This window comes from Tiliqua scincoides, chromosome 5 (genome assembly GCF_035046505.1).
Source record: "Tiliqua scincoides isolate rTilSci1 chromosome 5, rTilSci1.hap2, whole genome shotgun sequence".
NCBI lineage: Eukaryota > Metazoa > Chordata > Lepidosauria > Squamata > Scincidae > Tiliqua > Tiliqua scincoides.
The window spans coordinates 114,145,097-114,162,934 of record NC_089825.1 but is presented as its reverse complement, the minus strand read 5'-3'; the positions used below and the strand labels follow the sequence as shown (position 1 = coordinate 114,162,934).

Sequence of the window (17,838 nt, the reverse complement as noted above, 5' to 3'; positions counted from 1 at the left end):
GGGGAGCGGGAGGCGGGGCTGGGACCCAGCTGTTATGCTGGAGCCAATCCCGTCCCTAGAGCAGTGCGGAACAGCTTGAAGCCATTCTGTTCTCCTCTGACTTGTGCCATGTCTAAAGTGGTGCAATTTTGAGGAGACCCATTGGGGCTATGGTGGTTTACCCATGGGTAAGGGGAAAAGTTTCTTCTTATCTCCAGCTGAGCCACTTCTGGCCCCAACCTTGCTTTGGATACAGCACAGGCATCCTAGTCTGCCAGTTCCAGCACAATTGCTGAAAGTGACCCAATTTATACCAGCAATATTGTCTCGTATGATATGTGGTGGGTGTGAGACCAATATAGATTTCTAGTTGGATTATAATTAAATTAAGAATCAATTTAATGTTACTTTTCGAAAGAGTTCAGCAATTTATTTGTACATAAGAACATAAGAACATAAATGAAATGTACAGTAGACTACAGATAATATGACACCTTTGGGAACAAGATGATCAGATACCTGGGCTATCAGGAGTCCTATTCCACACTGAAGTGCCATTGCTCTAGCTCAGGCAGCTGTAGCTCAAAGCAATCATCCCTCACACTTCCCACAGCCCTCCCATGCCCAGCCTCTGTGGGCACCTCATCTGAGCTGGTGAACTATTGGTGTGTGTCTAGCATTCATGCAGCTCCATTACACATGACAGTGTGTGGCTTTCACACAGCACAATGGGGCCTATGGCAGTGGATCATCAGATGTGCTGTCATAGGTCCTTCATATATTATTTATCACTTTCTCCTAATCAGCTGCTCCTTGCTGTTCAGTTCTGGCCTCAAAATAATTATGTAGCATTTGGGAAGAAAGATAAAACCCAATAACCCCGCACTGGAGGCCAAGATGGAGAAGATCTCCACGACCACAACAGATTTGCCCTTGGTGCTTAGGTAAGAGGGAACAAAAGACAACCAAACACTGCAAAAGACCAGCATGCTGAAAGTGATGAACTTGGCTTCATTGAAACTGTCTGGCAGCTTCCTGGCTAGGAAAGCCACTGTGAAGCTGATAGTAGCCAGAAATCCCAGGTAGCCCAGAACACAACAGAACATGGTGAGTGACCCTTCATTGCATTCCACAATGATTTCTTCAGCCAGAGAATGCATGTCCAAATCTGGGAATGGGGGAGCGGTAGCTAGCCACACAGCACACAGACCGGCTTGAATCAGGGCGCAGGTAAGAACTATGGAGCTGGTCAGTCGTCTCCCCACCCATTTCCGCATCCTGGACCCTGGCTTGGTGGCCATGAAAGCCAGAACCACAGTGATGGTTTTGGCCAAGACACAAGAAACAGCCACTGAGAAGATGATGCCAAAAGATGTTTGGCGAAAATAGCAGGTCATTGTCTGTGGTCGTCCAACAAATAGCAAGGAGCAGAGGAAACAAAGCATTAAAGAGAGAAGGAGAAAGTAGGTGAGGTCCCGATTGTTGGCTTTGACAATCGGAGTATTCTTGTTCTTGATGAAGATAATCAGCACCAAAGATGTAACCAGAGAAAAAGAGAGAGCCAAGGAAACCAATATTATTCCCAACATTTCTGAGAAGGAGAGGAAGTTGATTCTCTTGGGCAGGCATTGATCTTTGTTCTTGTTTGGGAATTGATCTGCTGAGCATTTGACACAATCGTCCATGTCTGAAAAATACAACAGATTGTATGTTGATTTCAGTGTTCTTGCGTCTACCACCCTGTATTCCATGAAATTATAATACCCATCTCCAATCCTCGATATTCTCCACAGAAACTACTAATCTTGGAAATATTTAAATACTCAAACCATTGTATTTTATAAAGGAAATACTAAAGATAAGTCAAAACAATTGAAATCTTCAACATTAAAACAGTGTTGTAGTCACCGATTAACCGATCAATGACCATCTTTTAATCTTTCTAATGATAGCCTCTCTCCACCAACCATGTTTTCATCAGAGTATGAGAAGAGACACCTGCTTAAAATGAGGAGCTCAGTTCTCCCTTCATAGCAATGGGAAAATCTGATTGGCCATTTCAATAGAACTGGATAGTGTAGTGTCTCTTTGATCTCACTGCCCTGTCCTGAGATCTCCTCATTGGCCGGAGTGAAACAGAACATACCCAGTTTGATGGGAGGCTGCAGTTCTCTCCTGTCGCCATTGCCTCATAGTATCAAATGCTGCCTCCATAGGAGGACAATTCACCTTATGACCTGTCCCGCAGTCGCCCCCCTCGTAAAATACCTCAATAGGACTTATGTCTCCTACCATTCTGGTGTGAAATCTTCCCATCCGCACATGGAACACAATCATAGCAACAAAATGGCTGACCTTCCTTGGTTTTTTTGCAGAAGCCTGGATGGCAGTTGTCATTGCACTTAGCAAGGGGTATCACCTAATTGAGAAGAGAGGAGAAATTATGTCCTTCAGACCCCAAGAACAAAGCTCTTTGGAGAGTAAATACTAAATTTCCTTCTCATGGACAAGACGGTAGGGTGATTCATGTAAATGATGGAGAGATCAGAACATGGATGGTTTTGGACTGTCAACTCTGGGAAGGGGTGACTCTGTCTTCCCACAGACCACTATGTTGTTATGCAGTTCAGAAATGAAAGCAATACGGGAATATGTTGGTGGAGAGGTAAAAGTTTACCCTTCTACCTTAGTTATGGTGACAAAATAACTTGAGCATGTTCTGAGTGATAACACAGGCCAAGATATATTTTGTTGTCTTAAGTTATACATATTCCTAGGTATATTTGGGGTATATTTGGAGTGCTGATTCCAAAAAGGGCATCAGTTTTACCCTGTCATGTTTAGTTTTGGAGATATGGCATAGCCTCACTAGTGAATGGTTCAAGTATTGTACTCATGAGGAAATCTTAGCAATGGCACCCAAAATCCATATAAAACCACAATAAATTTTGGGGAAAAAATGTTTTTCTGACCCTCAAACTCACAGGCCTATGTAATGGTTCTCCATCAACAGGAAAAGACCTCCAAATGAGAGTTTGGGCCCAATCCTATCCATATCGTAGTTGAATCCTACCTGGTTGAACATGTTGTGCCATTTGATGACCTCAGCATTAATGCTGAACTCCTTGCCTTGTAGAGCCTGTGAGTCCATCCATCCTAATTTCACTTTTACAAAGCTTTGGTTGGGGAAAGTAATCCAGTTGATGATATCAAACCCAGCAGCCAATTCACCCTTTTCATTAAAATAGACCGTGTCCCCAGCAGTATTGTTAAATATGATGCTTTTCAGGAAAGTGTGAAGCTAGATTGGAAGATGAAAGCACAATATAAAGGAGATAGGGAGTTCAGCATCAATTAATCCTCAGTTCTAATATTTACACTGTGGTTTTATCTGTTTTTCTATCCCAACAGGAAAAAAAAAGAACAAATTCTGTCCCAAGAGGGAAAAAAAAGCAAACAGAGGCAGACCTCCCCACACCCAGGGCAAAGGTTTGGGATGGCGCCCCTCCTGCGGGCTGTTGCCGCCCCCCCCCACAAAAAGCTGCCCCCCCACACTCACCTGAGGCTTATGGAGTCTTGCACGACCTCTGCCCATGTCAGGGAACCTCAGAGAGGCTTCCTTGAGGCTATAAAATGTGCTTCCGGGAAACCAGAAGCACAGTTTCCGCTCCTATCGGGAGCCTCAGAGAGGCTTCTGCGGGGTCCTAGCGGCTTGTGCCCAGGCCTTTTGCCCCATAGGACCAAATGGCAGGTCCACAACTAAAAGCATAGTATGCAAGAGTTCATACAATGGATGCCTGTCAAAAAGTTAATACTCCTAGAAGATCTCCATTCCTTAAGCAAGCCCGTGGGGCTTTTCAAACAGCAGTATGAGTTCTTTCACCAGTGATGGTTCAAAGACTGCACCACAGCTGGGGTAGTCTGAACTGTTGCCACAGGGCAGCAGCAGTTCCAAACTCATGTTGCCGTGGACCTTGGGCTCCAATGCTCACAGCAAGTTGGCAGTGGGGGGTGTGGCATGTGTGGGAATGAGGAAGGAAGGGAGAGTTCAGGGCAGAGAGGGGGAAGGCAGGGATGGATCTTGGAAGGGATCTTGGAAGAGATCCTGGAACTTGGTGGTAGCAACTTGCACCAGGATCCTATTCTCTTTTTCATGCCCAGTCCCCACTTTCTTACCAAGTATTAACACCAGCTATGCAGATGGCATATCTAGATCCCTACGTCATCAGTAGGCATATGGAGAGTTCCTCTCCCAGGCCTTCTGAACACCCTCTCGCCACAGAATAAAGCAAACACCTCCTTGGCACGACTATGTACCATAAAACAGCAGATGATAGAACTGGGCTGTTATTTACATATCATACTTTGTCATGCCACTTAAATCACTGGTCTTTCATTTTCTCCTTATTTATTTCTCAGCCAATAGAAACCAGCATAACCTAGAATTAAAACCAACTTGCTCCAATGATATTAGCTACCAATTGAACTCAATTTAAGGTTCTCAGATTGAGCATTATCACTGACACAGGTCCAAATTGACCATTGTGGCTGCTGGAGCTTACCCAGAGGCAAGGAGAAAAATCTTTCCTTACCTTGTGGAGACTTCCAGCAGCCAAAACTCACCTGAATTATGTAGCATTGCTGCACAGGAGTGTAGTTAGGATTGGCCTGCCCATTAATACTGAGCTATGAATCAATTGGTATAATCCAGGGCCACTTCCGACGGTGGGGAGAGATCATTGCATCTCATTGGGCAGCTACCGACTGCACTTGCTCCCAGTGAGGAAGGGATTTTTACTCCCAAAACGGCCTTTTCAGCCACACTAGAAGTTGTTCCAGAACCACCATTCAGAGCGCAATACCATAGTCTTTTGAGACTGAAGGTTGCCATAGTCTATAGTCTAATCCCCTCATCAAATGCTAACATTCAATAGAGGAGATAGGAGAAGATGATTGTTCTTGATGTGAAATAGTACCTGCCAAGGTTGCACATTCAGATGATCTGGTCTTCCTCTCTTAGCTCTTCCACTGAGTTTTAGCTTGGATGGGTGCATCTTGTGAACAGCATGAACTATGGCATAGATGGCATTGTAGATGCTGTAACTTTGCCCCATTATGCTTGCCTCAAAAAGAGTGGTGGGAAGGTTCTCTAGTTTATCTTGCCCTGTACATAGATCAGTGGTGTCTTCAGGTTTCTCAGAATTGGAAAATAAAGAGTTGAATGCCTGTTCCCAGAAGACCTTGAGGAAGCCATCTCCTTTTGGAGACTGAGGATGTAAGCTCTGGAGGAACTGTGCAATCCCCAGAAGCTCATTGGAGTGAACAGCAAAAGACAAGGCACCATCAAATATTTGTATATCATTATTCCTGTACAGCAAATCTGTTGCAAGAAACCACTGAGCAGTCATGATCCACACTTTACTAGTCAAAATCTTGGTAACATCTTCAAATAAGGAATGCAGATATATCAAATTCATCAGAAATATTGTGGTCTGATGACCTGCATTTGCAATATTTACTTTGACATTGGAGCTCATGATTGAAATAGCCTGTGCAGGGAGGGAGTCAATTGAACTCAATGTGTCTATAGATTGGGATACAGTGGATGTTTTTTTCACTGAAGGCTGAACAGATGCCATTCTGGGCAAGCATGGAAGTCAACGTCTGCAAGAAATTTTCCTCGTTATCGTCATCTGCTGTTATGAGGCCAGCCCAGGTCCATAGGAAATGGAGAAGTAAATGCACAATCCCCCTGTATTGATGTTCTTCGTTGGGGACCATCCGGTAGAAGGAAGGGAACTGGGTTTTAACATCCCTCACTGGAGCTAATATATAATATGCAATCTAAACAAACAAAATAATGTAAGAATAAAACAGATCACATTAATGATGAATGAGACCATTCTCTTCCAAATATCTGCTGCTGTGAAATTCATGAGGTTTAAGGGAAATAAAAGAACTGGAGATAAGGTTCACAATGCTTTTTGTGCATACGTAGAAAACCTTTTTGTAGAATTGTACCACTTATAACAAAATCTTACACCTTTTTTTTGACTCAGTCAGATATTTTATTCAATCAAATCAGAGTGATCATGCTTCATGTACCCACAAAGAAGAAGAATGCAAAAACATTTTTCTTGTTTGAAAATATCTTTCACTTTAGTGTTCTTTGTATATTTCTCCATTCTGGTTACTCTCCTTACTAGAAAAAACAGAAATGACAAAAAAAAGAAAGGGAGGCAGGAGGATATTCTGAATGGATAAGCATTAGTTCAAGTGGGAAAGCTTCATAGTCCACACCGTCATACTACCTGTGGGTACTTGTAGATTCCTAAGACAGTGGCCATGTGACGGGAGACCTCAGAATCAAGTCCTCCAATGACAGCTACCATATTCTTCTGCTTGTCACATTTGAAGTTGGGGACTGTGTGTTTCCAGGTGGAAAGAAGATTCAGGGTGTTCTGATAAGTCATTCTTTCATTGAGGTAACTGTTATAAATTTGGAAACCCAGGCTGACATTGGGCAAGATCTCAGGGTTGTCATTGATCTCCTTGACAGCATATACCAAGGACAGGACGTGTTGGTAGAATTTTGGCTTTCCACTAAAAGAAGAATTGAACAATGTGTAAGACAAATATTGAATTCTGCATGGAGGAGTTGATTGAGAGCACAACATAGTGTTCTGAAGGCGTACCTATCTTCACACTTATAGAAAATGGTAAACACAGAATGACATAAATAATTTGTGGCTGTGCCATGTTTCCTCTCAGTTTTTTTAGACAGATCTACATAGTAAGGAACATGGAGTTTGAGTGTCCAGGCGATCAGAAAATTCATGGACACAAGTCAGTCCAAACTATTGGCCCAATACTATTCCTCTTTAAGACCAGTGTACTGTGAGGTTCACCAGCACAATGAGAGCTTTGCTGGCATGTCGGACACACTATCAGCGTGTGTCATGCTGCTGTTGGTGCAGCAGTCAAAAGCAGTGCAGGAGCACAGACTGGGTTATGCTGGCAGAGGAGAAGATCAGGGTGGGTATCAGATTGGGCTGTGGTGGGTGTTGGGGCAAATTGGGGAGGGGTGGGGTGGGTGGTAGAGCTGATGGCCACCGTATCATGAATCCCCATCCCAGAGCTGACGTAGATTTGAGGAGTTCTATGGGATACCTTGCAGCTTACTTTAAGATAAGGTGGGTATTTCACCTCATCTCTTTATCAACTGGCCTGGCCCACAAAAGTCCCATAGGATGCAGCAGCCAGTCTTCAGGCAGACGTGCATGCTCTGTGTCAGCTGGACTGGCTTGTAAGTGTAAGTTACTCCCATTACTTTTAATAAGAGCCCATTCATGTCCAACTTTCCAGTGCTGATGCAGCCATGCCAACAGGGCTGTGCTTCGTTCCCAGGGGAGGCAGACATGGAGGCCTCCTCAAGGTAAGGCAACATTTGTATCACCAGTTTGTGTTCCTTTTCTGGCCTAGTGAATGTCATGTAGGAAAGAAAAGAGTTTCTTTACATAAATTCATTCACAGTCATCGTGTTTGGGTTTTGGGTGAAAGAGAGCTCATCGAATATGCAGCCAAACAGAGTCACAATCGCTCCAATGGACAAGTCTCCTGCCTTATAATACTCATGAGGCATTTGGAAGGGATCAATCCTGGCACACAGAGCGCTCTTGCCTTCAGTTTGAGGCAGCCACAGAAAGAGCAACAGGAGTGGAAACATTCCTGTAATCCTGTAGCTAATTTGGATTCAGATGACACAAACTTTCTCTCATCCAGCTACAGTCATTCCTTCAATCTCTGACTTATCTGGATGAAGGGAAAAGGACTTGGTTCAGACTGTTGCAGTTCCACCTGCCTCGAGTCCCTCAACTCATATCTGAATGTTGCAGGGACACCTTATATCTTTTGTCAGGTTCCGCTATTCATCCTGACTGTTGCCTCAAACTCTCCAAGTGTATTTGGCAAAGTGAAAGATGAATTCGAGGAACTGGAGTTAATTACATGTTCCCTGTAACACCTAATCATGTCCCTGGAGTATTGTGATGCTCGAGGCACCGCTTGAAGTGGAATGGAGATGAAAACATGTTTGTTCAGTCTCAACATGGTCCAGCAGCAGTGATATCTCTGGCAGAAGCCAGAACTGACTTCTGATCCATGAAGTTGAATTAGGCACAAGAAAGGGGAGAGGATTTTTCAGGTTCCATTGCTGGTGCTGATGAACCTGTCCCCTTGCCAGACCCAATCTGCCTTCTTCCCCATTCCATCTCCTCCCGTTTCTGCCCCTCCCCACCTTACTGCATCCTCTGCACTGTCTTAACTGTGGCAGTGGTCGTCCCTGCTCTGTTGTGACAGCTTCAGGCAGTGGTCATGCCACATCCGAGTCACTTTTGTTTACGCCTCAGAAACAGCTATTCCAGTCACATAAAGACCCTTTAGGATGGGTGCAATGTCCATGGCGGGTGGAGACCACGCCCCTCGGTGTGCGACCGAGCGCAGGGGGCTTACCCTGTCGATGAGAGTTGGTCGTTGGCGGAAAAACGGATGGGAGGCAGACACAGCTGTTTTGCACAGATGGTTTACTTGCGTCAACCGCTTGACATTCATGGGGCCTGTTACGGCACAGGCCCCTTTGCTTTACACAGACTTGTGCCTTCGGCACACAATAAGCTTGTTCCCTGTTCCTCCCTGATGCCTTGAGGATTCGGGCAGAGCTCTCCGGCTGCTGCCTGTTGGCCAGGGATATTGGTTCTCGATGTCCACCGTGCTGTTGTTCAGGGTCAGCTTAGCTGTCCTCAGGAGGACCCCAGGTACCTCCGGGCTTGCCCCCCGATCAGCTGGCCTCCAGTGGAGGTAGTTGGCTCCAAGTCCTCGGGTCTGTACCTTCGCTTCTCCTGACATCACACCCGGGGCCCGGGCGAGTCTAGGATCAGGGAGCTCCCATCCCCCAGCCCCTCTCTCCAGGGCTGAGGTAAGCGAAGTTCCCTTCGGGGCCTGGATCGTCCGAATAAGGCTGGGAATGCTTCCCCCTCTGGCCTTCCCATGGACCCTGCTCCCACCTGGAGAGGAGTGACCTCTCCCTAGGCTGCCCAGCCTCCTTATGAGGCCAGTCTCTGGCTGGGCCAGCCCCACCCCTTCTGGCCACATGGCTGCTTGCTGCTCCCAGGAGACACTAGGCCCTACTTGCAGGGAGGCGTCCTGCCTGGGACCCCAGTCCTGACAGTGCTTAGGTCTTACTCCCGAGGAGGCCCCTACTCCTGAGGAGTTCCTGGCCACCTGGGCTGAGCCCGGGTGACAATGAGCCAAAAGTTATCAACAGCATATTGAGGGTTAAGCCTAAAGCAGGAGATAGGTCTTTCACAAAGTCCACCTTATGTTATGAACATTTATCAGAAAGCAGCAGAACAGGGAACAGAAGCAGGACTCCCTCTGAGCTTGAGAACTGCTACAGCAGACTAAAGATGAGACTTTCGCCTCCCCCATGCCCCCACCTACTTCTCTGCTGACTGGCAGTCTGCATGACCACTGAGCAGCAGAACTCCGGTGTCCAATGCTGGCCAGCGATGGGTTAGCACCAGTGCTCCACCAGCCCTGGGGCCCGCAAACTTGCTTTATGGCATGTTTGCAACAGTGCTCGCCGGCAGTGAAGTGTATTGGATTGGGCCTGGCATCATTGATCATTGTATTAGAAAGTCATCAATAAAATAGTGGAGGAAGAAAACCCTAAACTGGGAAACATGGGTGTGTTTTTGGATACAATTTCAAAACTTTGATTCTAGGTCAGAATCCCAATGTGAAAAGGTTAGAGTAGGAGTCAACTGAAGCTGCAAAATTCTGTACATTGATTAATAATAAATCATTTTTTCCTTAGATAAAAAAGAACTCTAACAACCCAATCATATAAACACTACACTATAGCATGCAGCCATATCAAGGGAGTGTGCACTGCATGCTGTGGTGGGTGACATGACCAGAAGGCCAATGAGAAGCAAGTAAACACCTACTGGATTCTGGTCATTGTGGGCCTCCTCAGACACAACAACTGTATAGCTAGCACAGGTCTCCTGAGAGGAAGGGGTTGGGGCAGCTTAGAAAATGGGGGATAGAATCTGGCAGGCATTTTCCCTGCCAAAATCAATGTCCTTCTGTTTGCCCCCTGCCATCCCTCATACTTCCCACAGCCTACTCATGCCCTGACAATGTGGGCACCTGATCTGGGCTGGTGAACTATCAGGGCATGTCTCGTACTCACACGGCACCATTGCACATGACAGTGGTATGACTTTCATGCTGCCGCATGAAGGCAGTGGGTTGCAAGATCCAATGCTATAGGTCCTCCTTATATTTTTTTATCACTTTCTCCTAATCAGCTGCTCCTTGATGTTCAGCTCAGGCCTCAGAATAATTATATAGCATTTGGGGGAAAAGATAAAAAACAGTAACCCAGCACTAGAGACCAAGATGGAGAAGATCTCCACAGCCGCCACAGATTTGCCCTTGGTGCTCAGGTACGATGGAACAAAAGACAGCCACACAATAGAAAAGACCAACATGCTGAAAGTGATGAACTTGGCTTCATTGAAACTGTCTGGCAACTTCCTGGCTTGGAAAGCCACAGTGAAGCTGACAATGGCCAGAAATCCCAGGTAGCCCAGAACACAATAAAACATGGCGTGTGACCCTTCATTGCATTCCGCTATGATTTCTTCAGTCAGAGAATGCACATCGGAATCAGGGAATGGAGGAGCAGTGCAGAGCCACACTGCACAAATGTTTGCTTGAATCAGGGAGCAGGAAAAAATAATGGAGTTGGCCAAACTTTTCCCCACCCATTTCCGCATCCTGGATCCTGGCTTGGTGGCCATGAAAGCCAGAACCACAGTGATGGTTTTGGCCAATATGCAAGAAACAGCCACTGAGAAGATGATTGCAAAAGATGTTTGGCGTAAATAACATGTCACTGTCTGAGGCCGACCAATGAATAGCAAGGAGCAGAGGAAGCAAAGCAATAGGGAAAAGAGGAGAGAGTAGGTGAGGTCTCGATTGTTGGCTTTGACAATGGGAGTGTTCTGATTTTTAATGAAAATTCCCAGCACCAAAGCTGTGAGCAGAGATAAAGAGAGAGCGAAGCATGACAAAATCATTCCCAAAGTTTCTGAGTAGGAGAGGAAGTTGATTCTCTTGGGAAGGCACTGGTCTTTGTTCTTGTTTGGAAAGCGATCTTCTGAGCATGTGAAACAATCATCCATGTCTGAAAAATAAAACAGATGATTAAAAAAAAAAGATCTAAAACAATTGAAATCTTCAACACTGAAACAGTGCTGCAAGCATTCATTAGCACATTTGTGGGGGGGGAAGGAGGCGGTGACACAGTTGCCATGATCTCACACCACTACCAGGAAGGAAAGGGTTTTTTTTTAACTTACCTGGGTGTCGCTAGTGCTTTCCTGAGGGTCTGGGGAACATGTGATCCACTCGCCAGGCCTTCTCACCCGTGCAAACTACTGTAAAATGCTGTATAAGCTACTTCTGTATACTGTATAAGCTACTTCTGCTTATATAAGATTCCCCCAATAACTTTATCCTTAATATTTCTTTGTGGATTATCTTGTATTCAGTGGTGTTTCCTGGGGAAACTACAAACTATGTTGTTTGGAAACTACTTTTCTCTGGCATATACTTCTAATAATTCACAGAACGGCCATACTGAGTCACTGACGTACTTGTGAAAGTGAAGGATCCCTACAGAGTACATCTTGAGTGAGTAAATTTTTCCATTGTATTTCCCATCTCTCTTTTACCCAAATCTCTGTCAAGAGTAAGTGGATACTGACAGTAGCATCCCTTTGACCCCATTGCACTGTGTTGAGAACTCCCTGGAGATAATGAAACATATCCAGGTTGATGCAGTAGTCTCTTGTTGCCATTGGCACATTGCATCAAATCTGCCCCCATAAGAGGACAACAGCTCAATCCTAAATCGCCTGGTGCCCACAACTCAAAAGGTCCCAAAATGGCGACCACCATATCCACTGTGCATCAGGCTATCGACGGGAGTCTCTTTAGGTAAGGAAACAGTTTCCTCTTTACCCTGGGTAATACAGCCATGGCACCAATGGATCTCCTTGTATCTATACCCGCTTTTGTGCCGGGCTGCCCGGGTTGGGAGAGAGGTTAGGATGCAGTGCAGGTCCTGCTGTCATCTCTACCCAGTGGAGTCGCTAGGGGGTGCAGGGGGTGCGGGCCGCAGCGGGTGATGCACCAGGGGAGGTGACGTGCCCTGGGGGGAGGACTGCTAACATCGCAGCAGTAGGAGCTACCCTGTCATGCCATACACTGTTGGATGTGGAATTCCCAGTGGTGTGCAATGCAAAAAACAGAATTGAAATAACTCCTTTCCATCAAATGTTATGGTCAAAAAACCAGAAAGAAAAAAATGAATGGATCCCTATGGAAAGTGAAAGTGAGCTGTATCGTGCAATTATTCGTGAGTAGGCATACTTACCATAGAGGAATCCAACGACATCAGAATAGTCCCAATCCAATGAATTCAGCCACCACAGACACCCAAGAAGAAGGTCCCTGCCTCCCAGTTGCCCTATTGAGCTCTATGGAAAGCAAGGCAGCCTCACGGTCACGTTTACTCATGAGTAGGAGACGGACCTTGGCTGGTGGTCAGGCCAGGCAAAGGGGAATGTGAGGACACCAGAATGGTCCCGATCTGATGGAGCTGCTCCAGAAGACAGCCTCCCCCCCCAAAAAAAAAAATAAAGGACCAAAAAGAGGCTTCAACTGGTAAGGGGAAGTTTTCTATTTTGCACTTGAAAAGCCAGGTGGGTCTTCGTATTGATATGCCTGAAATAGAAGAACTATAAACTGGGTACTGCAGAGGGCTGGAAATCTCACTAATTCTTTTTGGGGGGTTGTTTTTGCAGGCAAACTATAGAGTAAGCTCCATTGACCACAATGGGACTTACTTCAGAGTAGACATGCATAGGATTGGGCTCACAGGCTGCAATCCTACCCACACTTTCCTGAGAGTAAGCCCCATTGACCACTATGGGACTTACTTCAGAGTAGACATGCATAGGATTGGGCTCACAGGCTGCAATCCTACCCACACTTTCCTGAGAGTAAGCCCCATTGACCACAATAGGACTTACTTCAGAGTAGATTCACTTGGTGGAACAGGACTGGCTCCCCCTTATTTAATTATTTCTTTTATTTTAAAGTAATTATTTATAATTATTTATTTTAATTTGCTTGATAATGTCACTTCTGGCCATGACATCACTTCCAATGGTTCTTGGACAGATTGTCATTCTAAAAAGTGGGTCTCAGTGCTAAAAGTTTGAGAACTGCTGCAATCAGGTGTTAATAAGATTGACATGGGATTGTTTGTCTGCATGTGACTCTACAAGATTTCAAAATCACTAAAATCAGACTTTGGAGGAATAATCCCATCATGTTATATATCAATCAATGCAGAATTTCATGCAGAATGCAATGAAACAAACCACATTGAAATATCAGTGTTCTAACAAAAGGTATAGTCCAAAAACCAATGGGGGCGGGACAATGGTACATCACCACACCCACCACCTGGGACGTTGCCCCGCCCACTGCATGGGGTGATGCGCAGGCCTCCCGCACCGGGTGACGCAAATCCTAGTGACGCCACTGTCTCTACCCGCCTCCTGGGACTGCTCCTCACCTCCCCCACCCTCCATACGCCCTTCTCCGCCCACTCCTTGCTTTCCCCCACCCTGAAAATACTACAGCTGACTGGTACTGCACAAGCGCCATCTATCCACACAGCACTGAGGCTCAGCGCTGACTGACACTGGCCTCCTCTTGAGTGCCAAAAACATGCTTTCCCCCTTTGATAATGCCTCAGGAGGACTTGTGTCTCCTACCTTTCTGGTCTGAAATCTTCCCATCTGCACATGGAACACAATCGTAGCAACAAAACTGCTGTCCCTCCTTTGTTTTTTTGCGGAAGCCTGGATGGCAGTTGTCATTACACACAGCAAGAGGCATCACCTATTCAGAAGAAAGGAGAAATTATGCCCCCTGTACTCTAACAATGTACTTCAGACAGCAAATACAAAATTTCTTTCTCATGGACAATGTGCATTTAAATTCACAAGAAGATTAGAACATGGATGGTTTAGGTCTTTCAACACAGGGCATTTTTTTTAAGTGGTGCTCCTCTTATATTAAGCATGGGAAGAGTAAGAGCCACTATTCACCCCGGCACAGTGACTTTTCTAGAGGCTGCTGGTGTTCTTCTCCATCTTTTTCAGGATGTGAGCTCTTTTGTGACAGGGGGCCATTTATTTGTTAGATTTTCTCTCCAATCCGCACTGTGAAATTATTTATTGAAAAGTAAATATATATAACAATTATTTACAGAATAAAATTATTCCAGTTGTTGTTGGCACTCTAATCCAGGCCAAATTTAGCCATCAACAAGGTTGTGCATATTTTTTCATTGAAGAAAAAAAAATCCCCCCAAAAGTGGAAGATCTTCTTTCTTTCCAAGCTCCATTTCTTTCATCTTGATATCAACTGCCTGCATCCCAATGTTCCTGTCCAACTTCTGTGCATGTTCAGAAAGATGGGTTATTGCCAGGATGATAGAATTTGAGGCATGGCACTTAACTGAAAATCAATATTAAGTCAAAAGCATCTGGCAGCATGCCGGATGCCAGAGTGTGGAGTACAATGAAGCAAAATGGGAAAGGAGTGGCAGAAAAGGAGGATAGGAAGACTAGGCATTTTATGTCCCAGATTAAAATCTGTTTGGGAGAAAAATTACGCTCGTTGTGTGCAGTGGCCCACTTCAAAAAGTGCTTCTTTTGACATGAGACCAGTATTTATTGCATTCTGTGATCATTTTAAAGAGTCATTCGGCATTTTAGCAATATCACTAAAACAAATTATCCTAGGTGGATCAGATCTTTTATCATAGGTCATTATCGAAGCACATTTCTATTGAGCATGGCAAATTATACTCCTAGATGAATCCACCTGGTTAAACATGTTGTGCCATTTGATGGCCTTGTCATTAATGCTGAACTCCTTGCTTCCGGGAGCCCAGGGATCCATCCACCCTAGTTTCACTTTTGTGAAGCTTTGGTTGGGGAAAGTAATCCAGTTGATGATATTGAACCCAGCAGCCAATTCACCCTTTTCATTAAAGTAGACTGTGTCCCCAGCAGTATTGTTAAATATGATGCTTCTCAGGTAAGAGTGAAGCTAGATTGGAAGAAGCAAACATACTCGTAGAAAAGCAATAGTAATTTCAGCATCAATTGATGTTTGATTCTACGAGGGTCACCCAGAAAGTAATGCACCACATTTTTTTTCTCAGCCTACAGTAATGGTACGAATGCGAAACTTTAGATATACATTATTTGAATTTTCAGGAGTGCGCACGCAAATTTTTGGTTTCTTCAGACAGATAGCGTAGCTGCAGCAGTGTTTCGAAATGGCGTCTGTAAGTGATGTACGTTACAAGCAGCGTGTCGTCATTGAATTTCTCACTGCGGAGAAAGAAACTGTTGGGAACATTCACAAACGTTTGTGTACAGTTTATGGAGAATCTGCAGTCGACAGAAGTACGATTAGTCGCTGGGCACAGAGGGTGAGGCCATTAGAAGGCGGTTCGGCAGATCTCCAAGATTTGCAGTGTTCGGGGCGGCCATCCACGGCTGTCACACCTGACAAGACGCAGCTTGCTGATGTGCTCATTTGCGAGGACTGACACATAACGACTAGGCAGTTGGCGCTGAAGCTGTCAATCAGCAAAGGAAGTGTGGATGCAATCATCCGTGCTCTTGATTACTCAAAAGTGTGTGCACGATGGGTTCCGCGCTGTCTTACGGTGGACCACAAATCTCTCAGAAAAAACATTTCTTCTGAGTTGCTGAAACGTTTTGAAGATGAGGGGGAAGCGTTCTTGTCCAGAATTATGACAGGTGATGAAACCTGGGTTCACCATTTTGAGCCTGAAACAAAATGACAGTCGATGGAATGGCGTCATCCTCAATCTCCACAGAAGAAAAAATTCAAAGCAACTGCTTCCGCCGGTAAGGTCATGATCACTGTGTTTTGGGACTGTGAGGGCGTCATACTCATTGATGTGATGCCAAGAGACAGCACCATTAATTCTGAAGCTTATGTGAAGACATTAACCAAACTCAAGAAGCGCTTCCAGCGACTTCGGCGCCATAACAACCCAGGTGAATGTTTGATTCAACATGATAACGCTCGGCCTCACACAAGTTTGAGGACTTCGGAACACATCACTAGACAGGGTTGGACTGTGTTACCCCATCCACCCTACAGCCCTGACCTAGCTCCCTCAGACTTCCACTTGTTTGGGCCATTAAATGATGCCATTCGTGGAAGACATTTTGAGGATGACGAAGAGGTGATTCGCACAGTGCAGAAATGGCTTCGTGACCAGAAAAAGGAGTGGTACCAACATGCCCTTGTGTCTCACGGGAGGAAGGCCATAGAACTGGATGGAGATTACGTGGAAAAATAGGGAGTGTAGAAGAAACATCATTCTTTCTTGAGTGTAAGTTTCATTGTGTTCAATAAATAATTGTTGAAGAAAAAAAATGAGGTGCATTACTTTCTGGGCGACCCTCGTATTATTTATATGTTGTTTAGTTTTGTCTCTCATGAGAAAAAAAGGAAAGAATAAAGGAGAGAAAGAGAAAACATTTTCAAGAGAAAAAATCACACTAAAAACATGGTATACAAGAGGTCATACAATAGGTGCTTGACAAAAAAAAAATACTCTTCGAGAACCGCTCCTTTTCTTTCTCAAACACATGGGCCTTTTTGTGAAGAAAAGACTAGACAGGCATTCCCTGATGTCCACAGTGGACATTTTGCCACCCCCCCCCATGGTTCCCTGAAACTGGGAATACTGGGGACTCACCCACACTCTGGAGGTGAGATATGTTCCCCTTGCCTCCAGAAGGTCTTCTGTGCCTAGAAGAGGCCATGAGCGTCTGCCCGTGGCTTCTGCAGGTCTAAGAATGACTGCTTCAATTAGAAAAATGTTTTTCAGCAAAACTGGAAGTGATTTTTTTACTCCTTTAAAAGGAATTATGAGGGATGGCGAAGCCACAGAGGGCTTCCAGAGAGCGCATAGAAGGAGTGCGGAGAGTCCAGATACATGAAACTGTGAATATAGGATATGCCAATACAGAGCCCTCCCTGTACTATTCCCTGTGGGGCGATGAAGCTGCACAGTTACAGTTTCTGCTGTGCGCTGTGAGATATTTTTAGCTGCTGAAGGTCTCGTCAGGGAAAGGGGACACATTCCCTCTTGCCCCAGATAAACCTGAGGAGCTGCTACAGGGAAACTCAAACCTGTGCCTGCTCAATTCCTGCTCAAGTTCACATTGCTCCATGAAGGTGGATCTGGCCCAGCAAGGGTCTTGGGATTTGACAAGTTCTTCCATTGCTGAACTAACTCATTGCAGGGCCTGATCCATCCAACCCCCACCCCATCATCTCACTGTTCCACCATTCCCTGCCCCATTCCACCCTCTGCGCTGGGGTTACCTGCTCCTGCGGGCCTTCCAATGTTCAACAGCATATGCGGGAAGGTAGGAACCTTCCCTCCAGGAACCTGCTGGAGTGCTGGAGCCTTTCCTCCAGCAGTCCAGCAGCTTGTACCTCTGCAAAACACTTCACAGCTCCTTTTCAGCAGCCTGCAGCAGGGGAACTGACATTCCTCTGGTGCTACCCTGAGATAGAATTGGGCCATGAATCTGTCAGTATAATCCCCTTAAAAATACTAACAGCCAGTAGAGTAGCCATGAGAATGAC

The 17,838-nt window shown here is 45.4% G+C and overlaps 1 protein-coding gene across 1 annotated transcript; it reads right to left on the bottom strand.

Annotated features, from left to right (window-relative positions):
• Positions 1-767: 767 nt before the first annotated feature.
• On the bottom strand, positions 768-8,883 carry LOC136653253 (vomeronasal type-2 receptor 26-like). Its single transcript, XM_066630162.1, has 5 exons — positions 8,624-8,883; positions 6,291-6,582; positions 3,053-3,280; positions 2,272-2,398; positions 768-1,666 (listed from the first exon to the last, which is right to left on the bottom strand). Exons 1-5 carry the CDS (start codon positions 8,881-8,883, stop codon positions 768-770), a joined length of 1,806 nt encoding a protein of 601 aa, XP_066486259.1.
• Between the last annotated feature and the right edge of the window lie 8,955 nt (positions 8,884-17,838).